The sequence below is a fragment of the Tupaia chinensis genome, unplaced genomic scaffold (assembly GCF_000334495.1).
Source record: "Tupaia chinensis unplaced genomic scaffold, TupChi_1.0 Scaffold000076_1, whole genome shotgun sequence".
NCBI classification, from domain to species: domain Eukaryota; kingdom Metazoa; phylum Chordata; class Mammalia; order Scandentia; family Tupaiidae; genus Tupaia; species Tupaia belangeri.
Window position 1 is genome coordinate 1755089 of NW_006159536.1, and position 21318 is coordinate 1776406.

Sequence of the window (21318 nt, forward strand, 5' to 3'; positions counted from 1 at the left end):
AAAGCAAAACATACAGGAAACAAGAAATGGAAAATTATTTGCTGACAATACCATGTATGGTGATGTGCTTGATTGAGACAAAATACAGTGTACTCTGGATGGGAAAAAAAAGGTGAAAAAAAAAACAATAATAATGATAAATAAAATGAAATAAATAATCCTTTAAAAAAAAAAAAAAAAAAAAACTCTCCACCACTCACACCAGGCGCGTGTGCGTGCGTGCCCAAGAACCCGAGAAGAGAACAGAGGAGAAGTGATTGTGGTGTGGACATCTCCCCTGGGGGGATGATTTCTCGCTTTCTGTCTCTCTATCTCTCTCTGTCTGTCTGGCGAGCGCGCACGCCCTATAGCAAAAACCTCTCCAAAAAAAATTTTTTTTAATTACTTATTTGATTTTATTTTACTGTGTACATGCTTTAGAAAATCTAGCCAGTCTGGACCAGCAGATGGCATAATGGTTATATTATATCGCTGGACTGCCACATAGTCGACCATGGCTCAAGTCCCAGACCTGGCAGCTTAAAACTCATGCTGGGTGCATGTATGTGTGCCCAAGATCCTGAGAGAAGAATGGAGAAGAAGGGACTGTGACATGGCCATTCTCCCTGGGGGGCGATTTCTGTCTCTGTCTCTGTCTCTCTGGGGAGCGTACATGCCCAATAGCAAAAATCTCTCTCAAAAAAAAAAGAAAAAGAAGAAAAAAAAAGATAATTCACTCAAGTAAAATTTTTGTATAAGAAGTTGTAAATTTTTTTAACCCTTAAAAGTCAGGATGCCAAATTGTACTCCAGAGGACATACTTCACCACCACCTGCGTGTGAAATCACCATCACATCCCTGATTGCCAACCTGAAGATGACTTCCAAAAAGTTTTAATGACCTGGGGCCAGCAGGTGACATGGTGGTTAAAACGCTGGACTCCTACATGGTTAACCACACTTCGAGTCCCAAACATGATGACTTGAAATTCACTGTGGGTACATATGCATGCATGCCCAAAATCCTAGGAGAACGGAGGAGAAGGGATTCCAGGGCAGCCATCCCCCCAGGATGATTTTTTACTTTCCCTCTCACTGTCTCTTTCTTCCCAATGAGCGCACGTGCCCGATAGCAAAAACCTAGAAGAAAAAGTTTTAATTACCTAATTTTTAAACTAACTAGTTATTGTAATTTAAAATAACAATGTTTAAAATGTTAGGGGTTTATGATTATTATACTTTCGAGAGAGGAAAAACCTAGTTTATTCCCATTTTACTTACCAGAAGTGTAAGAATAGATTAGTTTAAATCAGATTGGTATTCACTAGTAATTGATTCTGTAATTCTCTAATCTTTTCTCAGATGTCTATGGGCAAGTTTCCATCTCAACCTCAGTCCCCTATTTCTGTGGCCATTTTGTCACTTTGCTATGTGTTGTTATTTAAATATATTTCCATAGCTCTATAAAGGAAAAAGTACATAATAATCTCATAATTAGATACCATTTATTATTCCTGTTTTACATATTCTTAGACGATACCAACATATAATTAAACTTGGAGAACTTGTATATCATCATGATATACTTTTAATATAGTACAAAGAATTTAAGTTTAAAGGGGGCCAGGTAGAAGCACAGCAGTGAAACGCAGTGCTCCATAAGCCTGACCCATGAGGGAAGGTTCTGGATTTGTGTCCAGAGACCTCCCTGAGTACTCTGATCCAGACTGGCTATGACTGGGGTGGATTTTGGCATTAGGGGACTATTAGGGGTTCTCTCTCTCTCTCTCTCTCTCTCTCACCATCTGTCTCTATCTCTCTCACTCATGGAAGAAATAAAAACATTTTTTAGAAAAGAACTTGAGAATGAAAACAAAAGGGTCTAGCAGATGGCATGGTGGGTAAGGTGTTAGACTCCCACATGGCCAACTGCAGTTCAAGTCTCAGACCTGATGGCTTGAAAAATCACACCAGGAGCATGTGTGTGTGTGTGTGTGTGTGCCCAAAATCCCAGGAGGAGAAGGGATTGCAATGTAGCAATCCCTGGGGCAATCACCTGGGGCAGTGATTTCTCACTTTACCCCTCACTGTTTCTCTCTGTTGAGTGCATACATACTATGATAAAAACCTTTTAAAAAAAAGAATAAAAACAAAGATATCAAATGCCAATTCATTATTCTTCTTCAAGCTGCTTTATTTCATCCTTCTAGGAGAGTAACAATAACCCCTAATTCATGCATCCAACTATCCAGATAGGTAGGATGAGTGTTGGAATATGGTTAGAACACAGTAGTAAGATTTGAGCCTGGAACAGAGAAGCAACAGTATTTGTGACCTTTGGAAAGTCACTTCCCTCCCCAACCTCTTCCCCCCAGAGAGATTTTTGCTCTAGGGCACATGAATTCACTGGAAAAACAGAGAGAGACAGAAAGACAAAAAGTGAGAACTCACTTCCCAGGAGAGATGGTCACACCACAATCCCTTCTCCTCCATTTTCTTCTTGGGATTTTGGGTACACACACAAATACACTGGGTCCAGGACTCGAACTGTGGTCAACTACATGGAAGTCCAACAGCATAACCATTACACCATCTGCCGTTCCCAGTCACTTCCTTTTTTAATGACTCAGTTTCTTCACCTAATAACAGCCCCTCCTCCTTCCTACTTGTAAAGCTAAGATGAAGAAAGGGAATTGCAAACACTATGCAAAACTAAAGGTTCTTTAAATGTCCATGTATTGTATTCTGTCCACCCAAATCAATAGGTTTGTTCCCCCAAATAACATTTTTATGTTATATTTTCCAGTTACATTTGAATATTGACCAAGTCTGATTCATGGTTGTTCTAAAAAAAAAGAATGTGGGTCGTTACTACCTCATAGTGCTGTAACAGGCAAAACACAGCTTTGATATCTGTTAAGTTGGCGTGTTAGCACTGACTGTCTTCTAACAGATTAATGGTTATTGCCAAGAGATAATAGTGAATTCATTCACCGACTCAGCAATCTGCATGGTAATAAACATTCTCCCCTTTAATGTGGATTCACTTGCTTTACATATAATACTTCAGATTGAAAATACTGTCACTTCCAAAAACAAAATTGAAAACTAAGCACCAAACATCACCACTGCTATTACATATTTTGAGAAGGTCTTGCAGTTATAATAAAAAAGAGTAAATGCTGAAAAAGAACTGACAAAATTACTACTGTTTGCAGCTAATATGATTGTGAGTTCTGAACAAGAGTAGAAACATATCAAATTCCAGAAAGCAAAGACTTCCCGGGCCAGCACTATGGTGCAGAGGAAATGCACTACTTGGGAGAAACCGGATCCCATCCAGTGATCACCATTCCAACCAACCTGAAACACACTGGACATGCTCAAAGTGCCAAGGATCAGACCGACTGGAGAACTGGAGAAGGATCACAGCATGACCAGACACCATGGAGCCTCCAGGAGGGGGCTATATTGGATGTGCATGCTCCCGGCAGCCACAACCTCCTAGGAGTACCTGCACCACACTGGATGCCTGCCTGGCAGGAGACAGAGGCCAGAGCCTCTTCTGGCTGCCTTCTATAGCACAGGGATTGATTCTTCCTTAGATTGCTACCCTCTGCCAAGACTGACACTGTCTATGATGTGAAACATGTCTCTCTCTCTCTCTTTCTCTCTCTCTCTCTCTCTCTCTCATCTGCATGAACATGTTCTATCACAAATAAAGAAAAAAGATTTAGACTTGAGATTTCACCCTCCTGATCCCAAGATCTAGCTAAGACAGCCTATCACAAGTCATCTTCATTAGAACTCTGAGCAGCCCCTTTCAGGGATTAGGATAACTGCAGACTGTATTCTCAGACTTCACCTTCCTGACCCCAAGATCTAGCCAGGTACAGCACCCTCTGCATTCTCTGTGCCTCTCTCTCTTTAATTTTTTTTTTAATTTCTAAACTTCTTCTTAGCCCTCTGACTCTTATCTTGCTAATCTTTACCTTACCTTTCCCTTCTCCCACATAGGACAGGCCAATCACAAGCCATCTACATTTGAGCTTTGAGTGGCCCTTTGCACACCATGCAGTTTTCATTTTTTGGTTTAAACAAACAAACAAAAAAACTTTTTTCTTTTCTTTTTTTTTATTGTTTGGTCTTTTTTTTCTTATCTTTCTTTGTTTTCTTTTCCTTTTCCTTTTTCTTTTCCTCTTACGTGTCTCACTTTTCTGCTCTGCCTCCATGCACTGAGTGTCTAGACAGGTCTAGGTGCACAGTGGCCAAATGTCTGAATGCTTTTCAGGCCAGAGTAATCCTCAATTCCCACAGAATCTGTACAAAAGGAGAAAAATGGTACTGCTTACAGATTGCAGATCACCTCCTCCTGTGTGCCTCTGAATGCTCAGATTTAACTCCAAAAATTAGGATAACCATATAAGCCATCAAATGACCAGAAACCACCACAGAGGCACAAGAAATATGAGAAACTAAGACAATATCTCTCCCCCAAAGGAAAAGAATAACTCCTCATCCTCCACAGACAATACAATGGAACTTGTGAAAATGTCAGATAGAGAATTTAGAATATTCATACTGACAAAGCTAACAGAGATGCAAGAGAAGAGAGAACAAACTCCAGAAGATGCAGGAGAAAAGAGACAATGAGTTCCAGGAGGTGAGGCAGATCTTGCACAATCTGAAAGAGGAAATACACACCATAAGAAATAATCAAACAAAATTATTAGAGATGAAGGCTGTAATACAGGAAATCAAAACTTCCTTTGAAAGTATTAAAAGCAAATTAGATAACACAGAAGATCAAATCTCAGATGTAGAAGACAGAACTTCTGACCTAGAAATATTCACCAAAAAGACTGAGAAAATAACCCCCAAATTTGAGAATAATATACAGGTAATACTAGATACCATTAAACGCCCAAGCATCCAGATGATCAATATCCCAGAAAGTGAAGAAACTAATCAGGGCATTGATAGTCTATTCCATGAAATCCTGGAAGAAAACTCTCCAAACATAGAGAGGCATTCAAATATCTAGACATAAGATATACAAAGGATCCCACATAGAATCAACCCAAGAAGATCTTCTCCAAGGCATGGCATAGCCAGATTGACCAAAACCACAGACAGAAACAAAATACTAAAATTGGCAAGAAAGAAATGTTAAGGTACTAATAAAGGCTATCCCATCAGGCTAAGAGTGGACCTCTCACCAAAAACAGTGCTAGCAAGAAAAGAGTTGGAAAATATACTCAAAGTACTAAGTAAAAGACAATTTCAACCAAGAATACTATACTTGGCAGTATTATCCTTCATTTGGGAAGAAAAGACAAAAACATTCTCAGATAAACAAAACCTGAAAGAATTTAACAACACCAGACCAGCTCTCCAAGAAGTTCTGAAAGGACTGCTTTACCAGGAAATCTAGTCAACACATGGAAACAAGAGTGCAAAAACAACCAAGAAAATGGCCAACTTTATAGCAGGGAAAAGTCCAGAAAGATCAATAATAATGTTTAATGTTAACTTCCAGAACTTAAATGAAAAGATTAGACCATAGTAACACTGCAAATTCAACAGAAGAGAGATTAATGACATGAGACTGAACTGGTAAAATAGAACTTTATGATTTTTGTCTAAAAAATTACTGATTTTCTTCTATGCTTTGTTTTCCAGAATTAAGGATTTTGACTTCTCTTGAACTGTTGATAGGTTCATCTACCTACTAATTAAACTGAACCCTAATCTTTTTCCTGGCTTTAAGTCTTAAACAAATTTCTCATAACATTTTTTGATTTTGATCTATTGAAACTAAAACTTTTTTAAATGAAATTAAAAATGCATTAAAAAATACCTCTTTAATGACTGCAGTAATCTATATAGCCCCAGCTAGGTGCTACTTTATAGTATGTTCATTCTACTCATTGAGGATTATGCCTGAAGTCAGACATGTATTCATAGATAATGCATATATCAGCTGCACTTGCTATTGAAAATATTTAGATGAATTAAGTTCTTTTGTGAATCAGTAAAATATTTAAAAAAAAAAGGCATGGAAAACAACTGTAGATACCAGAGACAGTGTGGGAGGAGGATGGGAAATGACAGAGGGTGGGAGGTAGGGAATGAAGGGGGAAGAAAAAAAAAAGAAGCAGAATATATAAGAAACAAGAAATAGGAAATTATTTGTCAATGATAACATGTAATATCCTCTCTTGAGCCTATATATAGTGTATTCTGGGTGGAAAATCTCATGTTGTATACTGTAATGATGTACAGTGAATGAATGTAAATAAATAAATTTTATTAAAAAGAACAGCTAAAAATAGAAAAAAAATTTAAGAAGAATGTATATTTTTCAAAAATCAACAGTCAAGTCTCATTGTTTGCAGACTCCCTATTACAGATTTACCCGTTTGCTAAAATGTATTTGTAAAATCAATACTCATGATGCTTTTGCAGTATTTGGCAGTTGCTGGTATGTGTGTGCATGTGTGTGTGTGCGTGTATGTGTGCGTATTTAAATATATCTTATTTCTTTTTATACATCCAATCACTATATCATTATAGCATGTACAATGAATTTTCCCAACATGAACTAATGCACATTAGTTCAGTTAGTATATATGACCTTTCTTTTCTTCTTTTTTTTTTTCTGGAGAAGTTTTTGCTATAGGGTGCGTGTGCTCACCAGAAAGATAGAGAGAGACAGAGACAAAGAAACCACCCCCAGGGAGGATGGCCACGCTGCAATCCCTTCTGCTCCATTCCCTCGGGATCTTGGGCATGCACGCACATGTGCCTGGCATGAGTTTAAGCCGCTGGGTCCAGGACTTGAACCACGGTCTATTACATATGAGTCCAGTGCCATAACCATTATGCCATCTGCTGGTCCCCAGTATATGTGACTTTTAAAGCCATGAGATTTCATAAGATCACCAAAAAGAGTGTGGATAAACAAGAGAGAAGTTTCAAGGACAGAGCCTTGTGACACTCCACAGTACAAAGTAAATGAAAAATGAGTAAGGGACACAGGAACAGTGATGGAGGAGGTGGGGGGAACACCAAGAAAGTGAGAACTCCTGGAAGACAGGTGAAGAGTGTTCAGGAGGGGAAGGTGGTCTAGTGCTGCTGCGTGGTCCAGTAAGAGTGTACACTCTGATTGAACAATGAGGAGATCATTGATAGCCTCAAGAAGAGCACTGTAGTCAGACTAGAGGCAGAGCCGAGGCACTGAGGATACTAAAGTAATAAAATTCCAGAATTTGGTAGTGTAAAGGGATTGATTGAGTGTAGGTAATAGAGTGCCTGAGGTTAAATGTTTTGTTACAATGGAGAAAGTATAGCATATTAGTATTATAAAGGAAATGGGGGGGGGGGGGGCTAACAGGTGGCATAGTGGCCAAATTAAAAAATAATGATAATAAATAAATAATTTTTAAAAAATTATTTGTCGACGATAACACATATAGTAATATCCTTGATTGAGCCAATATACAAAAACCTAAATAAAAGTGTTCATAGAAAATGTGATGATTTGGTACAAGAAGTGAGAATTGTTGGAGGAATATCATTCAGTAGTTAACAGGGGATGGAATGCACACATGGAAAGACTGGCTTTAGCCAACGGGCAAATACTAGACCTTAATATATACACAAATTTGGCCAGGGATTCATTTTTGGAACTCTGTCCCAGGGATGAAAACACTACTACGAAGTACGTAAGGACGTTTACTATAGCATTGGAGTGAAGGGCATTAAATCAGAAACAATCCGGGTATTCCTTGGCCAAAAAATGGTGAAATACAAACGATACAAACACATAACAGAACACAATGAATTTTCTTAGAACACATTTTAGCTGCTATCTGTTATACTAGAAGTTATTCACCAGCATACATGAGAGAAAAAAGCAAGTAGCAGAATGATACATATAGAATGATTTCATTTTTGTTTCAAAAACAAATCCACTATGTATTTTGATGTTTGTAAATATGTGAGTACAGAAAATGGTGTGTGTGAAAGCATGCTGGTACCCTGATCTTGGACTTCCACCCTCTAGAATATGAGAAAGTAAATGTCTTCTCTTTAAGCCCCCCAGGGTGTGGTATTTTGTTATAGCAGCCTGAGCTAAGACAGCCTGAAGCAACTCCAAGATATTAAAATGATCTCAGATGGAGTAGAAGCAGTGTGTGTCACCCAGAGGGCAAAGATGTTAGGGTTATCCTGCTTTTCTACCCCAAAATACCCACCCCTTATTACCATAATTAAGTATACCATGGAATAATTGCTTCTTTCTCTAAGCTTTTATTGTGTCTTGTAGATTACATAACGTCAAAAATGATCATGTATTTGTCTGTTCACTAGACGTGAACTCTGAGCAGGGAATTCTCTGCTCTTTTTTTTTCTTTCTTTTTTTTTCTTTTTCCTTTTTTCTTTGCAATAACTTGAAATAGTAAGATGTTCTGATAAATCATTTTGAATAAGGAAGTGAAACTAAATGGAACTGTATAAAATGCCTGGCCTTAAATTGCTCTGATCTCTTCTATGTTCTTTTAGGTATGACATGACATGATAAAGACACACTTGCACTTAGAACCCCTAGTATCTGACCTGGACAAGATGACCTGGGAGATTTTCAGTGGTCATCCCTGTGTTTTTAATTTTTTTTTTTGGATCCTCATATTTAACTTGTCAAGGACAAAGGAAAATGAAATTTTCACTGCCATTATTAGCTAATTGGCTCTCTAGCAAATGAATTGTCTGGAAAAGAACACAGAGAAAAGAGTTGGGCTACTTTATTGCTATTTGGGGGTACTGGTTTCTACATCTGATTTAATATTTTCTAAAAAGGCTTTTTTCAGTGTCATACCTGCTCATTAAAAATTACAAGTTCTTACAGAATTTTATTTTGTAACAGGCTCCCCATTCAGTACGATAGTTCTGAAGTACCAGTGTACGTAAGGCCAGCCCGACCAGTGGGAACGGCAGCCATAGAGATCTCCAAACATACACCGCAAAGAATATCTCAGGCTCAACAAACTGATAACCGCAACCTACATCATCAGGTAAATCCTAAAGGAAGGAACGCTTTGTTAATGCCCAACTAAGCTGGATTATTATAGAATAATGCAGAGAATGGTTGGTGAACCGTCTCCTAGTTTGGGGATTATTATCAATATGTTAATGTGATCAAGAAAAAATCTAGGAACACCTTTTCTCTTTATGGTAGAGTACAGGCACACACACAAGAACAACAGTCAGACAGGCAGATATGGGAACCCTCCACAGTGTCTGGTCACACCGCAATCACCTTCGTCCTGTCCTCCTGGGTGCTCACACATGACTACTGAGTCTTGGGCTGACCAGATCGAGAAAAGTGAAAAAAGAACAAACAAACTTAAGTGATAAGCAATTTATTATACAATCACTGTTAATATTTTGGCATGTTTCGTTTCCTACAAACTTTTTAAAATTAGATTGTACTGCAAAATGTATTGATTATATAGTTCTATAACAATGTAGGCTGTTTTAAACATATTTCCATTGTCATTACTTTTCTCCAAAGACATCTTTGTTTATAAAAATTACTTATTTAATTTTGTTTATTATTATTATTAATTTGCTATAGGACACATGTGCTCACCAGAGAGAGACAAAGAAAGCAAGCCACCATTCTTTGTACATGGTTGCCCAATTATTTCCACAGACTGCATTTCTAAAGTAGAACCACCTAAAAAGTGACACCATGTTTGAGGCTCTTAATGCTTATTACAAAATTGCTTTTCAGAAAGGATTACAAAATCATACTCTGTGAATGCCAGCACCTTCCTCACTTGATCCTTGCTAATGCTGACAAGGGTCATGTTTGAAATTTTTCAGTTTTATCCTGAGAATATTTTTTATTTGCCTTAATTTAAATTTCTCTAATAGTGAAACAAAACATTCTCTCCACATTGTTTTTCAAGCTGCATGTCCAGGACTTGAACAGTGTAGTCGGCCATGTGGAATCCAACTGCCTTCACTACCATACTACCAGCTGGCTTGGAAAACCACAGATTTTTGAACAGTTACCTTGTGAAGAACTCTGAACTGTCTTAATAATTTCAATATTGGTTTAGTTTGAATATTTTGCTTCTCAGTAGACAATCATGCAATCTGGAAAAATACATATATTTCAGTCCTTTTTTTTATCAATATTCAAATCTTTCATTTCTATTTTGTATCTTTGTTCCTGAAATAGTCCAGGTCTTTCAGAACAAGAATGGATAATGTAAGAAATGATGAACCAGTTTATTTTATTTTAAGTAGGGACATTTCTTTAGTACTTCTCCATTAAATGTTATGCTATTTGTTGCTGGTTTTAGATAACATTTGAACATGAGAGAAGTATTTTTTCTCTTCCTAGATTTTTTTAAAGTTCTTTCAGTAAGTGATTTTGAATTTATTTATTTATTTTAAATTTCTTTCTAATATAGATTGAAGTTTTTCATACCTTTTCTCTTATTGGAAGTATTGCATTAATAAAATCTCTGATAGTAAATATTCCTGACAATGTTGTAACTGAAAGCTATATTTGTTTGTAGTAGATTATTGTTTAAATGTACTATAATATTTATTTGTTCATTTTCTATTTAAAATTGCAACATTTATTAGTCAGAATAGCCCCATCCCAATGTCATCTGTGTCAATTTTGAACATTTGAGTTTTAGTGACTACATGAAGCAGCCTAGTCATCTTTCATTTTTTCTTGTGTTTGAAACAGTTTATCTAACATAAGAACTCTTTATTTCTTTAACAATTACCAAGATTCAAGAGGAAACCCTTAGGCACTGGAGCCTTTATAATATTTAGATAATTTTTTTAAAAATTTCTTATAGTGGGACCGGCAGATGGCATAATGATTATGTTGCTGGGTTCACAATTGACCCCAAGTGGCCAACTGCAGTTCAAGTCCTAGATTCAGAGCATGTACATGCATGCCCCAAATCCCAAGAGGAGAATGGAGGAGAAGGCATTGTGGCGTGACCATTCCCTCCTGGGGGGCGATTTCTCACTTTCCATCTTTCTGTCTCTCTCTGTCTCTTTGGTGAGCGCACATACCCTATAGCAAAAATCTCTCTTAAAAAAAGGAATTCTTCCAGCTTAGTAACCTCTTCACACTTTATTCAATGTTGATAATTTCCTTGAAAGAATTATCTACTATATCACAAATTTCAAATTAATAATTTATAAAAGGGATTTTAAGTTTATCACTTTTAGTTTTCCAAATCTTCTAATTTCTATTTTAATTCAACTCAAATATGCTCAACTTTTACCTTAAAATAGTAGTTATATTTGCATCCAAAGTATCATATCAGGCATCTGCCAAGAAAAGCTATAATATTAAAAAACATAGCTATTGGGTAAGTCTTTGATCTATTGAGTATAATCAGTTACATAGTTTTTCCCAAACAGTAGAGTAGATTGATTAGATCTTCGTAAGGATAAAGTTAGCTGTACAGTTTATTATCCAGGTAAGAACTACGAATCGATGATCACAGTATATATACATCATTAATTACAGGTTAATTTACATTGTTCCTTTGTGGCCCGTATTAGAAGACTCCGATCCTGTCACCAAGGAGAGACACACCTAGCCTTGTTTGTGGGTAGTCGAGCAACATGAATTTTTCTCTTACTGTTCTCCCTAGGAGTGGGCAGTTTTGACCCCATCAACCAGTGCCACCTCTGCTTTACAGCCAATAAATTGTCACAGTTCACAGCTTTGAGGGGCCATTCCTAAGTTTATAGCCTAAGGATGGGTTGCGTTCAAGTCTCAAATCTTTAAATTATTCCAGTGTTCATAGATAGGAAGTTTCTGCCCAAGGCTTCTAATTATAGATGATCAAAGAAGTTTTTTCAACAACAACCAAAAGCTATTTGACGTGGGCATCATGGGGTGTGGAGGTTAAGGCAGCTAGATCCCACTTGGCTGATTCTACAGTTCGAGGACCGGGCCTGGCAGCTTGAAAATCACGGTGGGCACACGTGTGTGTGCCCAAAACTTTTAGAGGGGAATGGAGGAGAAGGGAAGGGAATACAGCATGGCCATCCCCTGGAAGGTGATTTTTCACTTTCCCTTTCTTTCTCTCTGTCTCTCTGGCTAGCACACAGGCCCTCTAGCAAAAACAAACAAACAAAAAGCTATGTTTTTAAATGTACCTGCTACAAATTCTTAAGCACATTTTCAATCAGCTATTTATTTGCCCACACATGTGTAACTTCCTTGTAGACCTTCCCTCATCATAATCAGTACACTCTGATCTTAGGGAAGATCTTTAAAATATGATCATCTGTCATACTTAGCAATCATCAGGGAAATTGCGGCTCCCATCCTGCAGTGGTTCTAGGAAGCATCACGAGTGAGAATAAACATTAGGACCACCCGGGGACGAGTGGCCTCCACTGCTGGCTCTGTATGATGTTCTTCGAGGCCCGTGGCCCGTGGGGACTTTAATCATCAGCTCACGCAGACAGAGCCACTCGAAGAGACCCCTCATGGCCCACCTAACCGTTCATTTTACTGGAGCACTCAGCAGAGAGCTGGTCTAGCTTGTGTGAGCGCAAGTAAAGAGCTGTTCTTTCCTGCTTCAGATAACAAAGGAAGAGAAGACTCAATTCCATAATACAGACTATTTTATTTTACTTTAACATTTGTTCTGAGGGAGGAAATTCAGAAGGGGTTTGCTGTTTCTCTTCCTTTCTTCACTTCCTTTTTCCCTCTTCCTTACGGCTTGCTACTGTTAAAGTCACTATGTTCTATCTTATGTGTGTAGTACATTTTCTTTCTTCGAATAAAAATTTTTTTTCATTAGGGCCAGCTTCATGGCCTGGTAGAAAAGGCAGCCAGATCCTACATGGCCAACCTTTTGGTTCAGGTCCCAGACCTGGCAGCTTGAGAAATACCAGTCATGTGTGCATTTCTGCCCAAAATCCTGAAAGGAGGGAGAGAGGGAGAAGGGATTGTGGTGTGACCATTTCCCATGGAAGATGCCTTCTCTTCTTTTCTCTCTGTCTATCCATTTCTCAATGGTGAGTACACGTGGCCTCTAGCAAAATAATTTATTAGTAATGCAAACAAGATATGAATCTATTTACCTTATAAACAGCTAAAATTTTATAGATAAAGCTAGCTTTCTTTCCAACCATAATTTCCAATCCAGGTGTGGTCCTTTGTCCCCAGAGGTAACTTGTTTGTGGGTTACCTTTGCAGACCTTTCTCCGTGCATTTCCACATATGAGTGTGTGTGTGTGTGTGTGTGTGTGCGTGTGCGCGCGGCCCTGCACATGTGCACACGGAAGGATTACAGCTTTGTTCATTCACCGTTGCTTTTAATTTTGAAAAACCGGGAATGGCCTAATATCCTTTAACTGAGAATGACTAAGTAAACCAATGTATTTATTCTGTGGATAACCATGGTAGGCCAATATGCTAACCTGACATGCTTCTCAACTGCAGAAAAATATGTACCACATGATAATACTGACACACACACACAAAAAAACTTTTAAAGATTTTCTTTGTGCGGGTCCAGCAGGTGACATAGTGGTTAAGGTGCTGGACTCCCATATGGCCAACTGCAGTTCAACTCCCCAATCCAGTAGCTTGAAACTCATGCCAGGTACATATGCATGCATGCAAAAATACCAAGAGAAGAAAATTATGACGTGGCCATCCCCCCTCCTAGGGAATAATCTCTGACTTCCTGCCTCACTGTCTCTTTGTGTTCCTCTCTGCCAAATACACACACCCAATGGCAAAAACCTAAAAAAAAAAAAAAAAAAAAAAGATTTTCCTTTAGCATTAATAAAATAAAGTTCACTTATTCAAAGAATATTCTAAGCATGTGGAAACTGAATTTAAATGAAGAGGAAGATGGGAACGGGTCACTCATAGAGGTTACAAACCACACACGCCAACCAGAGCATGAGACACTAAGTCTTTAAGTGGCTCAGTTTCTTCCTCCTGCCCTCCCTCTGCCCCTTTCAGGCTGTTCCGATAGAGTTCCTCTTCAGATCATCTTGCAAAGGGGAGAGGAGGTTGCAGAGTGTAGCCCCAGCTGCTTGTACACGTGGAGTAATGAAATCCAATCTCCCATCCAGACGTGTGGGAACCAAGGGCTGGAACATGATGCCCTGTAGTTTGGGCCTGACTGGGTCAGGTCTGGACTTGCCCTGGGGCTGCCCTTGGGTTCAGGAAGCAGAGAATGATGTGAGAGACAAGGTGTGGTGGGGATATCCTGAAAGAGAGCCAAGTCAACCAGCATTAATTCAGAAGAACTGGTGATTCCAAAGAGAAATGATGACTTCACCATACACCCAAGTAGGAAGCAATGGAAAGACGAGAAAAATAGAAGGTGAATGGCAGAAGTGAGAGACTTCTTTTTTAAAAATATGTTATTTATTATTATTTTTATATTTTTGCTATGGGGCACAGTCACTCACCAGAGAGAAACAGAGGGAAAGTGAGAAAGCAAGTCACCAGGTCCACGACTCAAACCACTGTCCGCCATATTGGAGTCCAACACCTCTAATCATCATACCACCTGCTGACCCCAAGAAAGAAAGCCACTCAGCTACTTTTGGTAGATATCTTTGGGGAAGATGCTCAGGGCAGCAACCTAATTTGGAATATGATTACTGTAATTTAGTTTTTAAATCTAAAACTCTTTTGTATGTTTTAATTTCTTTTGTGCAAACTACATTTGTGGTTGTGCTTTGAATGTACAAGCAACTGCATCATTATACATGGGTGTAATTTCAAATATCAGCCACTCTTTGAAATAGAGTATTTTTTTGAAAAAAACATTATCAGTATTTTCATTTTTATTTCCTCAATATATTATTTTAGAGTAAATTTTTGGGAATGCGAGTTAAAGTCTAATGAAATAAACTTATTTCCTGTTTCTTTAGACCCCAATCAGCATCCAGAATGAGCTGTGGAGGACTCGTGAATCCATTAATGCTCTTCATATGGAAAGAAGGTAGGAACCACACATGTATGTGCAAACCCTGATAGTGGAGACAGATCAATAGCATTGTCTCAACCTTTAAGCAAAATTTTTCTACAAAAGTTTTACCATGATATTTTAATTTGGGAGAAAGTCTTCAAGCAGAGAAACCTTGTGATCCCAATTTGACAAGTTAAGCATAACAGAAATCATCTGACTAAGTTTTGACTTTTGATTGTTTCATTTTATTTCTTAGAAGTTGATTAAATACTTTCAGTGAAGTATGGACTCCTAGGTGTGTCTTTGGTGTGTGTATTTGGCCTACTTTTAAAGAAGTCAGTATGTTTTGGGGCCAGCATGTAGTGTGGTGGTTAAGACTGCTGGACCCTCCTCACATAGCCAACCACATTTTGAGACCCAGATCTGGCAGCTTGCTTTCTCTCTCTCTCTCTCTCCTTCTCTGGTCAAAATTTAAATAAATAAATAAATAAAATTAACTACAATAATTCTTTTTAAAAAAGAAAGAAAGAAAGGAGAGAGAGAGAGAGAAAGAAAGAAAGAAAGAAAGAAAGAAAGAAGAAAGAAAAAGAAAACAAAAATCAGTACATTTTAACAGCATTTAACTTTCTTTTTAAAAACATTTTTGCTATAGGGTGTATGCACCAGCCAGAGAGATGGGAGGGAGTGAGAAAGCACCCAAAGGAGGATGGCCATACCTCAATCCCTTCTCCTTCATTCTCTTTTCAGGATTTTAGGCACTCCCACATAGGCACCTGACATGTTTTGAGAGCCTCTGGGTCTGTGACTTAGACAGCACAGTAGACCATGTGGGATCCAGCCACCTGGACCACCATGCCACCAGCTGGCCCCAGCATCTATCCACCAGCATTATTAGGCTGATTAGAAATGGCCTACCAGGGACCATCAGGTGGCATGGTGGCTAAGGCACTGGGTGTTCCCACATGGCTGACCATGGTTCAAGTCCTGGACCTGGTGGCTTGCTCTCTCACCTTCTCTTTCTCTTTCTGTGTATCTCTCTAGTCAAATTAAAAATGAATGAATGAATAAATAAAATTAAATAAATAATTTAAAAAATAGAAACAGCCTACCATATTCTTATTGTGTTGTAAGGAACTTTTCATTCCTTCAGTTCTTGTCTCCTGCTGTATTTGTTGTTGTTGTTGTTAAAAGACAGAATTCCTGGCTTCTCAATAAGAAGTTTTCTCTGAGGGAAGACCTTTGTTTTCAGGCATACTGCTTAATTCCAGAAAAAAGAAATACATATAAAGATGTAAAGGTTTGGAAAGACAGATTTCAAGTCATTGGGGAGGACTTGAAATTTCTCAGATAATCTGAACTGTTCATTAATAGTAAAATTATTAGCCTGCAAAGTACTAGGTTCCAAGTTGCTAGTAATATTGGCACCAAGTGAATTGTGCTTACTGGAAACACTCCTTAAGAATTTCTTCTTTGGGATCAGCTGCTATGGTGCAGTGGTAACACAAGTGCCCTATAACGCTAGAAGCTATATGACGACCACAGGTTCAGATCTCTGGGTGGGCCTGAAAGCACACTGGGCAAGCTCACAGGAGATGGAGGGCTGGGAAGGGGGCGGTGGCATGATGAGACACGTCAAGAGTACTTCTCTATCTCTTTTCACCCACATTTGTGTACATGTGTGCATATATCATTTCATAAAAGAATTTTCCCTTTAAAGTGGGATTTCCCTGATACTGTTGAGCAAATATAAATTAGTATATCCTCCATGGAAAGTAGTATGGAAATTCTTCAAAAAAAACTAAAAATAGAACTGCTTTATGATCCAAGAATTCCACTGCTAGGCATAAGTCCAAATGAAAGGAAATCGGTATGTCATAAAGATTATCTTCAACCCAATGTGTATTCATAGCAGTTAAGATAAGCATTTGATCTAAGGATTCGTCAGCAAATGAATGAATAAAGAAAATGTGAGGTGTGTGTAATATATATATGTGTGTGTGTGTGTGTGTGTGTGTGTGTGTGTGTGTGTGTGTCTGTGTCTGTGTATAATGTCTATATAAACTATTCAGCTAAAAATATTATAAAATGTCTGTATAAAATATCCTTAAAAGGATGAAATCCTGGCATTTGAGATAAAATGAGCAAGCCTGGAGGACATTCTATTAACTGAAATAAGCCAGGCACAGAAAGAAATACCTCATGTTCTCATTCATATGTGGAGATTGAAAAAAAAATCATCTCATAGAGTAAAAAGTTGGAGAATGACTACTAGTGGCTGGGAAGGATGAAGTGAGAGAAGGGGAAAGAGATGTGCATTAATGGAAATAAAATAATAGATAGTTGATTACTTTCTTTTGTTATAAAATACAACAGGATGAATATTGTTAACAATAATTTACTGTGTATCTCAGAATAACCCAAAGAAAACTTTGTTCCCAACACAACATGATGAAAAATGGTTGAGAAGATGTTATATGAATTATTTTGATTAATTATTTCATCATTACACACTATATTCTTGTGCTGAAAAATCTCATTGTACCCCACAAATATATGTGATTATTATATGTTAATTAGAAATAGAAGATTTTATCTTTAAAAAACATAAAATGAGAAAATGTCTGGGTTTCCAGCAGGGCGCTGTCTACTTTCACCTGGACTGAGAAAGGATGGAGATACATGTCCCTCAGCTGTCCAAACACAGCGATGGGCCAGAAAAGAAGTGAATGTGGGTGGGGGGACAACATGGGAGAAAGAGAGACTGATGCTGTTAGTGGTGATGACCAACACAAAACTTTGGGTGCAGAGAACACCATCTAGAGAGGCCTCTGAAAATGTTCTTCTGTTATCAGATAAACCTTCCTGGGCTGATTCCTTTCTGAAACACTCATCACAAAAATATACTTGAAACTACAGTCACGGTCATGGGTTTTAGAGTCAGACTCTGGTTTCACCTCAATGTGACTCTCTTTCGGAGATGCCTGATGGCAACGCAAACCAAACCCCAACTAAATGGCTCTCAGTACATTAAGAATTTCTAAGTCTCTAATTGAAAAATGTTGTCTTTCACACTGGAGAGCCAATCTCCACAAACTCCACAAATATACCAAAGATAAGACTGTACTTTATCAAAGATAATACTGTACCTTATTCAGCCAATCAAAGATCAAAGATAAGACTGATCAAAGATAAAACTGTACTTTATTCAGCTAATTTTAATTGTATACCTATCATGTGATCTGGGCTATTTTAGGCCTGAGCCTAGGGACACAGAAAGAAATCTAATGGGGGAGGTTGCCATAATAGAGATAATAAGCATGTAAGTAAGTTATAGAATAAGTGATATATAAGTAACATGTGTGCAGGTCATAGGGTAAGACTGTCCAGAAGTTTGCAGGCCAGAGACCAACCCTAAATCTCTTGGAGCTCTATTGCAATTAGACATGGAGAATAGCCACAGAGAGAAATGGAGAAGGGAAGGGGATGGGCAGCAGTGGAGGTGACATTGGGATTACGGTCTGCAGTTTCAAGTAGGACAGTCTCCTTACTGAAGACATGACCTGTTAGCAAAGACTTGAAGGAAATGAAAGACAAACCGAGCTGGAACGTAGGGTCCAGGCAGAAAGAGCAGTTAAAGACCAGAGCAGAGAGCATGCCTGATGTACTCCGTACCCAAGAGCTCTGTGCAGCTGAAGGACAGTGAGCAAGCAGGAGAAAGCAGGAGATGAGGTCAAAGAGGGAAGGGGGTAGGAGGTGGCCATTTCATTGGGCCTTTCTGCCTCTGGAATAACTTCAGTTTCCTCTGAGGAGAGAAGCCACTGGAGGGTTCAGAGCAAAAGAGTAGTGTGATCTGCCTTATGCTTTAAAAGAATCACCCTGACTTCTTGGTTCATTCTTAAAGCAATGAGCAGCTAGACACAGAAGAGAAACTGAAACAGATCCTCAACTCACGAACCACATTATTATTCCTGCCCTGTGGTCTTGGCCAACTGTGAGGTGTGTAGCCATAACACATATGCTATCATGGCAGGTAATCGGAATTGTGTACGTAATGGACACAGGGCAGCTATGCATGGTAAACAGATCACATAAAACAGTATTGATCAATATGAGATAACATCTAGGTACAGACTTCGCTCGTGTCTCCCCTCACGGGGGGGGGGGGGGGGGTGGAGTCTGGAACACATCTTGCTAGGGTTCTAGCTAGTATGCTACTACCTGGCCCTGCCACTCAAATCTGTTCTCTTTTTCAGGCTTCTGAAAAAACAGTTAAACCGATACAAAGACAAGTTACAAGCATTATGCATCTCCCAAGAAGAAAAAAGTGGGAAATTTGAAACCAAGATTCAGGAACTCACAACCAACCAGGATAGTCTAGAGGTTAAGCTACAGCAGATGGGACAGGACCTACAGGTATAAAAGTGGGAGGCATTGGCCATCCATACTCCCTGGAAGTCCAGCACTGAGTCCTCCAACCAAGGGAGGGCAGAAATTGAAGCTTCACATCTACTTTGACCATCCTCTTCCTTTGCCTTCTTTTTCCCATGCCCTGACCTCCCACTTCTGTACTCCAGACTTTATCCTTCCCATCATGAAGGTAGTGCCAGTAAAAGATAACAGGATTGGTGCACTATTTTATCTGCGTCATAGTGGTTCTTTACAGCAGGTTTTTTTTTTTTTTTTTTTTTTGAGAGAGAGATTTTTGCTATAGAGCCTGTGTGTGTGCCAGAGAGAGACAGAGAGACAGAAAGCAAGAAATCACCCCCCCAGGGGAGATGGCCACACCACAATTCTTTCTTCCTCATTCTACTCACCCGGTGTGAGTTTCAAACCTCCAGGTCCAGGACTCAAACCACTGTTGGCCATGTGGGAGTCTAGCGATGTAACCACTATGCCATCTGCTGGTGCCACAGCATTGGTTGTTATGCTTTTAGCTCCAGGATCCCTTATGCATTCTTAAAATTTTTTGAGTACCCAAAGAATTTTTGTTTCTGTGGGTCATACCTGTTGGTCTTGACCATAATGAAAATTAAAAGTGATAAGTTATTTGGGAACCAGCAGTTAGTGTAATGGCTATGTCGCTGGACTCCCACGTAGTCGACCGCGGTTCACGTCCCGGACCCGGTGGCTTAAAACTCACGCCGGGCGCGTGTGCGTGCGTGCCCAAGATCCCGAGAGGAGAATGGAGGAGAAGGGATTGCGGCGTGCCCATCCCCCCTGGGGGGTGATTTCTCGCTTTCTGTCTCTATGTCTCTCTCTGTCTGTCTGGCGAGCGCACGCGCCCTACAGTGAAAATCTCTCCAAAAAAAAAAAAAAAGTGATAAGTTATTTTAAATGTACTTAGTAACCAAGTAAAACCTAGAAATGATAAAACCATTATATACATAGCATTTTAAAACAGTAACTATGTTTTCTAAAAAAAAAACTTAGAAGAGTGGCATTATTTTACAGTTTTTACAAATATCTTTAATGTCAGACTAAGTTAAAGACAGCTCAATTTTCTTTTTTTTGGAAAGAATTATTTATTTAACTTTATTTATTATTATTATTTTTTAATATTTCCGGAGACACACACACACAGATAGAAAGGAAAAGAGAGAGAAAAAAAGCGAGAAAGCAAGCCTCCAGGTCCGGGCCTCGAACCACGGTCGCCCATGTGGGAGTGTCCTTAACCACTACATCACCGGCCAGGCCAAAGACAGATCAATTTTTGTAACTGCTTCAGCAGTCTGTCTGTTGCAAGATGTTTTGGTTGAAACATATGAAAGAATCTGAACTTACACAGATTTGCAGTTGAAAAAGAGGAATATTTTAATATTTTAGATAATTGGGGGTACTTTATTTTTTAAATTATTTTTAAGAGAGATTTTTGCTATAGGGTGCATGCGCTGGAGAGACAGAGACACAGAAAGTGAGAAATCATCCCCCAAGGGGGATGGCTAGGCTGCAATTGCTTCTCCATTCTCCTCTTTGGATCTTGGGCATGCACGCACATGCTCCTGGCGTGAGTTTAAGTCGCTGGGTCCAAGACATGAATCTCAGTTGACTACATGGGAGTCCAGGGACCTAACCGTTATGCCACCTTCTGGTCCCAATACTTTTCTTTGATACTATCCCAAAACATGATAAATCATAGTTTCCTCTTTTTTTAAAATTAAAATGCTGAGTTTATTTCACATGTATATTTTTGTCTACCCACCATTTCCATGTCTAACCACACCACTACCACTGTTTCCTCCTATAACATTCCACACATACTTAAAACCAACAAGGATGGATTCCGTCTTTAAAAACCAAACAGGTATTTTGGATAACACATTTTTGGCAATGGAGCCTGGACA

The 21318-nt window shown here is 38.8% G+C and overlaps 1 protein-coding gene across 1 annotated transcript in view; it reads left to right on the forward strand.

Moving 5' to 3' along the window:
* Positions 1-21318, forward strand: part of DYTN (dystrotelin) — a 66669-nt gene that overhangs the window by 33821 nt on the left and 11530 nt on the right. The window contains 1 exon segment of the mRNA XM_006142465.1: positions 19231-19390. Coding sequence (XP_006142527.1) covers positions 19231-19390 — 160 coding nt within the window.